The sequence below is a fragment of the Psammomys obesus genome, unplaced genomic scaffold (genome assembly GCF_907164565.1).
Source record: "Psammomys obesus unplaced genomic scaffold, mPsaObe1.curated_primary_1811, whole genome shotgun sequence".
NCBI classification, from domain to species: domain Eukaryota; kingdom Metazoa; phylum Chordata; class Mammalia; order Rodentia; family Muridae; genus Psammomys; species Psammomys obesus.
Window position 1 is genome coordinate 5898064 of NW_026596109.1, and position 11763 is coordinate 5909826.

The window sequence follows — 11763 nt, forward strand, 5'->3', positions numbered from 1 at the left end:
ATGGGGTGCTAATTGCGGCCATAGCAGGAGTTTTTCTCCTGCATTTGATTTAAGAGTTTTCAGCTTTGGGGTGCCTTTTGCATTCATGTGATTCTTGCTATGAAATGTTTTTTTTTAATTAAAAATAGAATGAAATTGATCAGACCTTGGGTACCTCTATAATCAAGGCTCTATTCAGCAGGGGAAAAAAAAGGCCCAGAAGACTCAGCTTCTCCTCGCCTCTTGCTTCTGGCTCAGAGCCCTCTCCTTAACTCTGTCTCAGGTACTCTCTGCTTCCGTGTCTTCTCTCTGCTTCTGGCTCTGTCCTTTCCCTGGGTCCTTCTGTCCTTCCATCCACGCCTTTGTCAGGCTCTGTCACCTTCTCTGCCCTCATTGTATTGCTTTTCCTAGCTTCTCTTACTCTCCTACTCTCTCAGTCTTGTCTTTTTTTTTTCTTTCTTCAACCCCTCTCCCCTGCTCATTGTCTCTCATAAGTCTCTGCTCTTCTGAGGAGCCCCCATTTAAATATCTGCTGGGATATATACCGTGATACCCAGTTTTGAAGATGACCATGAGTGTGAGCTTCAGGCATGGGCCCAAAGCCATCCAGGTCTCCCTAAGCCCTCCTTACTCTATCCCACGTCCCGTAAAATCACTTACTAATAGTTGTGTTCTCTCCATTATTAGTTAGAAATGCCATAAATATAAATGCTCATAAGAAAGAGAAATTATTGAATTTCACTTTTTTCAGAAATAAAACAGACCTATTGTTTTTTTGTTTTGTTTTGTTTTGTTTTGTTTTGTTTTGTTTTTTAAAAAAAAAAAGCTACATTCAAAACAAGTGCACTTTCATGGATAATCTGAAAATTTTATGTCAGCTACAAGTTCTATTGGAAAATGTTCACATTTCTCCCAAACACTTGGCCACCAAATTCTGAGACCCAGTGCTGTGGGCTAGAATGAATATGTCTGTTATTGGTCTATAGAAATCTCAGCCTGAATTTCTTCTAAACCCAAAATGATTTTTTTAAGACCTTTGAATCTGTGGACTGAAACCCCTTGGATGTGGTTCTGATGGCATTCAACCTTGCGAATGGCTTTTCCAAGGCCTAGAACTGGTGTTTGTACCTTTAACTCGTGTAATTCCACAAGCTACAGGGGTACTCCACTAGCAACTGGAAACAAGTCTGGAATCGAAGAGTTCATGCCAAAACTTCAGTGTAGCAATACTTAATTCTGGCTTCCCAGACCCTGATGGAGCCCATCATGGATGAGGCTGCATGGCAGGGCTTGCATGGTGTGAAGGTGGTTGTGTCTTGCTGCCCACTGGCTGAGTGTAAGCCCATCCATCATTGGCAGAGCTGTTTGTCACAATGTCTTGACCTCAGGTAGCTGCGTGTGACAACGCACTCTAACCCAGAGACAAACTCTAATTGGTGCAGAGTAGCCAGTTGAACTTCCCCTAAGCACTTCTAATTCTCCAGAATACGCTGGGGTACCAGGGTCAGAGTCCCTGGCTGTGAGATCTGTTTTGCTTATCTCTAAACATGTGGGCAGGAAGGGGCACAGGTCTGGAACTGTCCTCCATGTGCCCTATAGCTCTGTGTTTAGCCTTTCGTAGGCTGCGATCAGGAGAAAAAGAGGAGCTAGGCATTTTCATTCACAGAATAGAAGTGCAATCAGAAATTGCCCAGTTCCTTTCTGTTATTGTCTTGGTCTCTGCTCTCTGTTCGTAGACAAAGTGCCGTCAGAATGAGGATCCAAATGGCCCCTGGTGCCCCAGCCAATCTCCTTCCTTCCCACTCCCTCTCTTGGCTTAGCCAAACTGGCCTGCTGAATAGAGCCTCATTATGGGCCCCAAAGTCCGCTCTTTACTTACAGAACCCTGCCACGATTGGTAGGCTGCACAATTTGGTCTAGAGGTTGTCTCTACTGTGATATGTTTGCTGACTCCATGTGATTCTTTATATGTGTCTTGAAGAACAAACAGATCCTTTAACAACTTTTTTCTACATGAAAACAATCAATTCCAGCAGCCCAGCCCACACGAGCTACCCTACCATAGCAAAGCAGAGTGTGCGCGTGAAGGAGGGAAGAAAGCTTCGGTAAGGACACAGATTTTAGTTTAAGATTTCCGAGGGGTTGTAGAAACAGTGAGTAAAATCCCCACTTAAAATCTGGAAAGCACAGAAGCCCTAATTATTTATCAAGGTAACTCCAAAGTACCAGGTCCAGATTTTAAATCAACCATGCGGATTCCTGTGTGCTGTTGTGTGACTATTCTTTTAAAGAATGATCAAGCCTAAAGACCTGCATTTGCATTACCTCTTGTCTTGGACAAAGGACAGGGATTCAAATTTTTCATGTTTTTAAAAGAATCTGCTATCTATAAAGATGACTCTAATATATGACTCTAATATGACTCTAATGACTATAATATAAATATCAACATTGTACTTGGTAAAATGAACACCATCTATCCCAATTAAACTATGAGTTTGGCAGGACCCTGCCCTGTGGAAACCAGTGATCGTGGCCAAGAAACCTAGAGTCAAGGATGCCAGGCTATGTATTAACTACCGCTTTGTAGCTGTAGGAAGCTATTTAATTAAAATCTAGTCCCTTGGTCGCATTCACGACATTTCAAATCCTGTACAGCCAGTACTATCCAGTGGCTACATAAAGAACAGCACAGAAGGTATTTTCATCTTTACAGGGAGTTCCATCCGACAAGTAAGATCGCCTTGTAAGATTGTTTACAAAGTGATTTAAGTCTATTTAGGAGGAGAGAAGATAAAATTTTGGCACTTTGTCACATGTTTTTAAGATCTTTGTGCAGCGGTAGGCTGACCTCACCAAAAAGAGGAGCATTCACGGTGAAAACATAACTTTGTTGAATGAATGTGCGATTGAGAGAAATCATTACTATAGTTACTGATCTAGCACAGTGGTTCTCAACCTCCCCACAGCTGCAACCTTAGGGAGGTTCCTCATGGTGTGAGCCCCAATCATAAAATTATCTTCATTGCTACTTCATAACCATAATGTTGCTACTGTTACAAATCATAATGTAAATATCTGATATGCAGGATATCTGATATGCGAACCCTGTGAAAAGAACATTTGACCTCCTCCCAAAGGAGTCATGACCCACAGGTTGAGAACCTCTAATCTGACTCATCCCATTATCTGAAGATGGGCATGACAACTAGAGTAAAAATGCCTATTGAAACAAGATGAATGTCCTCATGAGTGTCAGCCATCTCTAAAAGCAGTCAAATTCTCAGGTCACCAAAGTTATGCTAGGAATGTGTGGAATTTCAGAAAAGAGAAAAGGGGGAAACAAAAGAATATATTACTCAGACTCCAAGATAAAAAAAAATAGTAATAATAATCACCCGTTATGTGTCCAGAAGCCAATGCTGCCTTCAGTCTTAGGTCCAACTGTCCACTGATGTTCCCTTTACCCCATCCATCCCTGCTGTGAAGTCTTTCATTGAAAACTGATACAGCCACTAGCTATGAGCTGTGCCTTGTTCAGTGCCTAACAACAAGAATTACTTTCCCTTGTGCTTACCCAGAAAAAACCCAATTAAAACCTGGCTTACCTTTAATTTGGTAATGTTCACTTGTGAAACAGAAGTATTTGTTAAAACAAGCATGTGTCAGAACAAATTGCCAAATTGTAATAAGGCGAAGAGTGTGTGTATGTGTGGTTTTTTTTTTTTTTTTTTTTGTGTGTGTGTGTGTGTGTGTGTGTAATGCTGAATATCTGACAAAAAATATACTGTTACAATGTGGTGCTTGAATGTAGTATTTTTTTGTAATATTCCTGTTATAAAAGAAAAAAAAATACCCTTAGGTTTTTGTTTTCCTTTGTCTCAAGTCTTCCATTGGTTTCCACAAAAAAACAAAGAAATGCTTACTAGGCCCAAATCTAGAGATTTAGTAAATTCTTTAAGGAAGTGTTAAATATATGTTGTCAATAAAAAAATGTCTATACTAACACACATATATATATACATATGTTTATTTATCTAAAAATGTAGAGTATCTTGAATTTGAAGAGCTTTACACACAGAATATGAACAGAGAAGAAAGCTTTGGAACTAGGCGAACTTTGGTTTCATTAATTTACCTAATTTCCTTGAGTTTATAATCACATTACTTTGTACGAAAGAATCATTTAAAAACCAGAAGGTGGATTTATGGTAGTGTCACGGCGACGCCAATATCCACAGCTTTGTGTCTGTGAAGTCAATTTGGCTTATTTGACTCCCTCTTGTTATGTCAAATTTTGTGTTGAAGTTGGCTGTGATATATGCTCTCTAAGAAGGTCTTGAGGTATCTTGCAGTAAAACATATAAAAACAATCGGTAAAACAGGAACTGTACATATGAAAATAGGAGGCAGGCCTGTTTCCAGGAGAAGTTATTGACACATTAAGTTGACCGGGTTCTCAACAGTGACATTTATCACACACACACACACACACACACACACACACACACACACACACACACGCAGAGCTAATGTGACAGGTTTTTAAAAGCCTTTGACAAATTGGGCAAACTGCCACTGATGCTCAAACTTCACGACTTCAGTTCTGTGGGAAGACTGAAGTGATGTCTGCATACAAGTAACCTTTCTAAGGAAGGGGGGAAAGACAGCAGTCAGCCCAGGCCCCACGCACCCGGGTACAACACTTGGTGAACTCTAAGGAATGGTAGTCTGTAGTGAGGGAGGAGCATGCTACTTTCACGCTGTGCACCTGCCCCCTGTGGAGCCACGGCCTGTTCTTAGAATGCCCAGTCAACTTCAGTAAGCATCAATGGGTGATGATGGCTCTCCTGGGTTTTCTAGAAATCCTCTGTGCATGTGTGAAAAACTTCCTCCTATTTTTCAGCTTGGATAATTACCAGCATACACGGTAATGCAGGGGACCTTACTTGTGACTGCAAAATGAAAGGCCCTGCCCTCAAGCCCCACACGTCACCATAATGTTGTTCTGAAGTCTGCTGTGGCTCACTGACTTAGCATCGCTTTGTGTGCTAAATGCAAGAATGCCATTGAATAGACCGTTCATCACTTAACCTTATTTGTGCTCTGTCCAAAAGAACAGAGAAGCTTATTAATTTCCTCTTGGGGGTGCCACTTCTTTGGTCAAGTATTTGTGTTCATATGTCACAACTCTATTGTGAGCCAAAATAAAACTTAGATAAGCAAGAGACAGAACAATGCTGGTTTCCCCATCTTCTTGTGATAATGTGTGCTCGAAGAGGCACAGAAAACATGAAAGGAGAAACTCACCGTTAACCTTCAAATTCTATTTTAGTAATTTGATAAGAGGAGCCATTTGGAAAGAATAGCAACATGATTTTTAGTGACTGGGAGCGGAACGAACCAATCCAAAGCTGATTCCATTTATATTTTATCAATTGAGTCATGGTAAAAATAATTAAGCAATTAGTGACTCAGCTGAATGCTCTGGGTCTACTGGACCTATTTGTATGTCAGCAGCACAGAAGCCTAAGGTTTCCATTTTGAGTCTGTATGAGTGATTCTCAAGATAGAGAGAGTTAAATCATAACGTAAATCCTACAGGTTCATCAGTAATTGAATAGGCTTTTAACGGCTAGCTGCGGATACCCCTGTGCCCAATTTGCAGTCTTGGGCAGTATGTGCTTAAGCTTCTCATCTCAGTGCCACGGTGGTGGCATTTACCACCCAGTCACACCGATGTACTTTTTACCAGAGGTGTGGTAAAAAGCTGTCTTTCCAGCGCTGAATTTCGATAGCTCATGCTAAGTACAGTTAAGAGTTAAGCGTCTTTTGTTCCATTGTGGGGTTTTGTTTTGTTTTGTTTTGTTTCCATTTGAGTGTTTCTCTCCTAAATTTATTTTCAAATTTATTACAGAAGAAAAGCAATGGGGCACCAAATGGATTTTATGCGGAAATTGATTGGGAAAGATATGTAAGTATTAAGAGCATTTTTTTCTTTATGTACAAGTTTGAAATGAATTAGATACGTAATAGGACATGGAACCAAGTGGAAGAACTGTACGTTTCATTAGGAAGTGTCTGCCATGTTTAGGACGTGGGGAGGTTTCACAGCACGGTCATACCTGGCTTCAAGACCTGGCCCCTCCAAGTACCAGATGGAAGGGACCCAGCACAGTCAGTCAGTGCAGCACTTCGCTGATGTCATTGTTACCAGGTATTTTGCCTGAGATAATTGCTTGCACAATCCAGCAATGCAGCAAGCCCACACCTGTATTCAGAAATACTTTTTCACACCTAAACTAGAGGCTTCTGAGCAGCTTTGAATGTGGAGGCAAACAAATTAAGTGCTGAGCCTGGATTATGAGGTGAAAACTGTGGTATAAGTTTTTCTCGGGTCAAGTGTCAGTCGATTCCGAGGAAGTAAAGATAGATTCCCAGCTGAGAGCAAACATCCCTCCCCCCCGTCCCCCGCCATAATCCATAGCACCATTGCCGTCAACTTCATTAACCACAATAGAGCGGCCTGTTCATCCAACCTGGACCACTCTCAGATTCCTAACCATATAGGACATGTAAATTGGTTTTATGCCAGAGAGCTCTCTCCTCTGCTGCCCCTGCAATCCCAGCATTAGCAGGGCAACGCATGATGGTCATTCCCTCATCTTAGCTGAGGATTCAGTCTCTATACATGTGGAACCAAGGACCAAGTCAGATTCATGCTGCCATGCCATCTGATTGTACTTTGTTGCCTTTTTAGTTAGTGAGCTCATTCTTGCCAAATGAGGTTGTCCTGTCTTTCAGTGAGACAGTGAACTATGAACCCAAACATGCACACTGTCCTTTTTTATCTTCCCCATCTTTTCCCTAAAAGTGTAAGCTCTCTGCTGTTAGATTCATCTGTCAGTCATTCTCCCAGGACTAGAGGGTAGAAGCCTTGAAATCTTCTAGAAACTTCCCTCCTCTTTTTTCCTATTACCAAGAACTGACAATCGGTCCCTGCAAATGTTCTTGGTCCCTCCCATCCCAACACCAAAACTTGAGCTTCGGTCTTAGTGTCTGAGGTGACACTCATATCTTAAACGAGTCATCCTTTCTCTTGCCTCCGATCTCCTCACCATTCTGTCTCAAACATGTTCTACCGTAACTAAGGAACTTTAGCAGCCCTAGCAAGACACAGTCCCCACCCTAGCACAAAGTCACCTGTGGTCTGCTGCCTAATCCCCCACCCCAGCCCCACCTCCTATACAGCTATAGGAGATGTATAGGAGGTGTATACTCCTATACAGCTTATTTTCCAGTCTGTCCTTGTTACTCCAGCCTTCACCACGTGAGTCACACAGTGTCCATTTCTGCCATGGTATCTCAACCCAGGCTCTTCCCGTCACTGTGGAGAGCCCCGCCCCACCACACTGCATCTTTATCTGCATTGAACCCCTCATTTTTACATTCCTTAGTCTTACACCCATCATTTTTAATACCTAGCATTGCTATTTTGTGCTATTTTCTTTGTGATTTTTTTTTTCCTCAGAGAACATGTTTTCATTTCCCTGAGGGCAAATAGTTTGCCTTTCAATCACCTGTGTTGCTTAGCACAGTCTGTGGCTTGTGGGAAAGGCCCGATAAATTTTTTCTTTTATGGGCACTACTTTGGGGTCCTTCCAAGATCCTTGAATAAAGATTTAAACATAGACTGCTTAGCATTCACTTGCAAAAGTGAAGTCCTCCGCCCTTTAAAATAAGAGGCTTATCTATATTCTTACGTAGAAGATTCTAGAAGGAAAACAATTCCTTTGTCATTTTGAGATAATAACCACTTAACATGCATTTATACCTCACCCCACTTCCCCTCCCCCTTTTTTGAGGATTTGAAACAGGAGTGATGTCTTTAGATTATTTCCACTCTTCCCTCTCTAGTCTCCAGCCCTTCGTGTGCCCCCAATTTCCTCTCAACTATTCTTTAATTATTACTGCTACATATATGTATGTGTGTATGTATATGCATGTAATATGTATGTGCATTTGTGTCTTACAGAACTCACCTGAGCTGGATGAAGAAGGTTACAGCATCAGACCTGAGGAACCAGGCTATATCCTTTCTCTTTAAATGTCCTAAATGTATACTGTGTCAGGAACCAGTAAGCTAAATTCAGGTCTCACAAAGGTGGTGAAATATCCAAAGCTACTATTCTTGGTCTCAGAGATGAATAACTATGCCAGGGCACAGCCTGATGGCTGACAAGCATGCATGCACCTTGATCTAGTCTAGGGACAGCGAGAAAGTGACGAGGTAGGGGAAATGTGCTATAAAACAGCCTTCACACTGTAACCCCGGATTGCCTGCTGAACCCCAATACAGCAGTGTCATTAACAACTCTTCTCTAAAGACTCAAGCAGCCTTGCCTTACTCTGTCCAACTCCAAAGCCCAAAGTCTCTTCATAAATACCCCTTAAAGTTGCCTTCCAGTGTCTGGAGAAGAGTAAGCTCATGGGTTCTTGTCTGTGAGCAGGTGTGATACAGCAAAGATCACTGCCACAAAACAAGGTAGGATTTTGGCCAGTGCTCCCCTGAGTTCATAGTCCTCTTCGATACGCTTCTTAGGAAAGTGAATGACTCTAACCTTTTCCTCCCTCAGTTTTGTTGGTTTTCTCCACAGGAGGTTACTTTTGCTGTGTCTGCATATAGTCATTCTTGTCTTGTCCTCACCCATACCCCACCCCCCAGCAAAAGAAAGAGCTAAGTGTCTTTAACTGTGTTCTACCTACCAAAGGAAAGCACTTTTATTCTTCAAGTGAATCCGAAGAGGAGGAAGAATCGCACAAGAAGTTCAATATCAAGATTAAACCCTTGCAGTCCAAGGACATCCTTAAGAATGCTGCAACAGTAGACGAGCTGAAGGCTTCCATAGGCAACATTGCACTTTCCCCTTCGCCTGTGGTGAGTGGAGGCTTTATGTTCAGCTCTGGTGAGGTTGGGTGGAGAGCCATGTTCCGCCACATGTGCTGAGAGAGACATGTGTCCAATCTGATGACCTCTGCTTTCCTGTTATTCTCTAACAAGCATCAGACGAAGAAAAAAATAATGAAAAGATCTCCCAAACCTACTTCCGATGCAGACTTATTTAAAAAAAAATGACTTTCACTAGCCGTGTCGTAAAAACACATATTAGTTTCTGTCTTCATGAAAATACATGAATGCCAAGAAAATGGCTTAAAAAAAAAATACTTCTCCTGTGATGCTCCAAAATCATAGCAAGTGAATAAAATCTCACTAGATTTCTAAAGCTCATACTCTTCATTATATCTTATCCTCAGATCATTTTAAATGTTCTTGGCCCGGAGCCACCTCACACACCATTGATGCCTTATTTACATTATTCTAACTGTTCTTCCTCAATCTGTGCTTCAACTCCCCATTCCTAACCACTGAATGTCTTTGAGTTCTGAGTGCTACTATTTCAAGTATTTTCTCCCTTTGGTTTGAAAAATGCTGTTGTTTTCTAAAAATAGCTGTGAGCACAGATGCAAAGAGTTGGCTTCTCTTGGCTTCTCAAGGGAGCATCCGATCCAACAGCATATTAGTAAACACCACTTTCTAGGGGCTTCTAGAAATATCTCAACTAACCCTTTTTAAACAATTGTAATTGTTTATCCTTTGGGAATAAACTCTTGCCTTAGATCTTCGTGCTTACAATGGCCTTTATTCAATCTGTTGGTGACAATAAAAAATGATTGCTGATAGTAACGCACCCGTCGCATATGGACTTTCCAATAATCTTTCATCATATATTCACTTGCTACCTTAACAAAAGCATGAAATACAGTTTCTTTCTCTCTGCTGCAATGGAAAGTACCAATTTTAAACTCACATACTGGCCTATGATTCACAGTCATGGGAGCATTGTAGTTTAACCTTTCACTTCATTTTCACTTTTCAGCCAACATCTTTCCCATCGCATTTCACTTACTGAGTCACTGTTTGTTTGTTTGTTTGTTTGTTTTTAATTGTAAGAAAATCTGTCTAAATGGCAGAAACAAGTTTATATCTACTTCTCTGTGGGGCATAATAATTGAGTGGGTGTTTGGAAATTGCATGTGGAGGTGGAGGCAGAGAAGCCCACCTGATTAAAAGGATGACTGCAAGTGAAAGTGGGCTTTCTGTACAGGTCCCAGAAACATAGCTATAAAGCTCACTGAATCTAGGCAAGGGAGGATCTGCTGTGTCAAAATCAAAGTGTGCCAAAATCACTTGGTGCATTTTCCTCCAACCCGATACGCTGCTGAGGCACAGCAAGAAAAGTGTCTGGAAGCTGGAAGCTTCCTCAGAAGCTATGTGTAAGGTAAGCGATTGCCATCAGGTGGTTACGGCTGATGAGATGAGAAAGAGTTCTTGGAAACAGAGCAAACGGTATGAAGAACACACTCAGACTACAGTTTAGAGCTAAGCTGCTGATGCTCACAGCAGATCGGAAGGCTGCTCTCCTGGTCCCACTCCGCAGCTTGACTTGTTACCTCTATCATGAAAGTTTCTCTCACTAGAGTCACTCCCACATATTTGTAATTTTGATATTTAGAAGAGGAATGAGCTCTTGCCCCTCTTTTAGTGACAGGAGAGGACAGGCAAGTTCTGAATGTGCGTGGGATGCAGAGGGATGCAGCTGAACATATGTGGTTTTAGGATCTCTGCCCTCTTCCAGACACAACATACAGATATAGAGAATATGTTGAATCTTATCAGTAGCAGATGGATAAAAATAACTTTGTAAAGTCCAGGCAGTGTTGTGATGGAACAACCAATGAGCAGGGCACAGCTTTAGATGTTTTCTGTAAAGCAGTTAGACAGGTACTTTCTCTCAGTGTTAGAGAGGACGGACTACCTAAATCCATGAGTGTTCCGCCAGAATCTTCCACTAAGGCTGTTTCTGTTATGCTACAAAAGCATCACACCTGGCATTAATAGAAACAGATGAGATTCCAAATGGGTCAGAGCAAGGGTTTCTGATGTCTATTCATTTTAAGATTTTTATATACTTTATCTAGCTATCTATTTTTTACTTATGTATATATGTGTTTTGGCTGCATGTGTGTTTCTGCATGCAGTACATGAAGTTTCCTCAAGCGCCAAAAGACCATTATCACACCTTGGGACTGGAGTTCCAGATGATTGTGAGTAGCCATGTGGTTGCTGGGAATTGAACTCAGGTCCTCTGTAAGATCAGCTGGTGCTCTTAACCACTGAGCCATCTCTTCAGCCCCACTTTTGAAATTCTTAATTAAAAGTTGTATTTCACTTATTCTTTTCACTCATTTCTGAATTTGTGTTCCTTAAGTGTAACTCACTCGGCCTCTTTTATTGTGAATTGGTTTTATTCTGCTTAGTTCCCCTCTATAAACTAGTCAAATCATTCAGAGAATAAGTAAAATAAAGTAAAATAAATAACATCACCATGTAAAAGTGATTCTCCTCAAGCAAAGCTTCAGCAACAAAGGAAGTTGGAGGCTTTTTTTCTGTTTCCTCTTTTTTCTTTTTTAATTATCAAGTAAAGTGACAGGCTTTATTTTACATTTTCAGGCACACATGTCCAACTACTTTCTTATTTATCCTCCCTCATCCCTCCGTTCCTCTTTTGGTGTTTGCATTTCTCTCCCAAATAGTCTCCTCCCCAAATAGTCCTCTCCACTATACCCATCTTCTCATTCTCTCTCTGTCTCTCCCTCTCTGTCCCTCTCTCTTTCACACACACACACACACACACACACACACACACACACACACACACACAC

General features: G+C 41.4%; 1 protein-coding gene across 22 annotated transcripts in view; it reads left to right on the forward strand.

Annotated features, from left to right (window-relative positions):
• Sgip1 (SH3GL interacting endocytic adaptor 1) overlaps nucleotides 1–11763 on the forward strand; it is a 184983-nt gene that overhangs the window by 91781 nt on the left and 81439 nt on the right. For 7 of the 22 annotated variants that reach the window (XM_055628846.1, XM_055628845.1, XM_055628849.1 and 4 more), the window contains 4 exons: nucleotides 179–262; nucleotides 5897–5953; nucleotides 8015–8069; nucleotides 8742–8917. In XM_055628846.1, coding sequence (XP_055484821.1) covers nucleotides 179–262; nucleotides 5897–5953; nucleotides 8015–8069; nucleotides 8742–8917 — 372 coding nt within the window. Of the gene's footprint in view, nucleotides 1–178; nucleotides 263–2012; nucleotides 2085–5896; nucleotides 5954–8014; nucleotides 8070–8741; nucleotides 8918–11763 lie in introns of all 22 variants that reach the window. The other 15 variants (XM_055628847.1, XM_055628862.1, XM_055628863.1 and 12 more) reach the window with 3 other exon arrangements.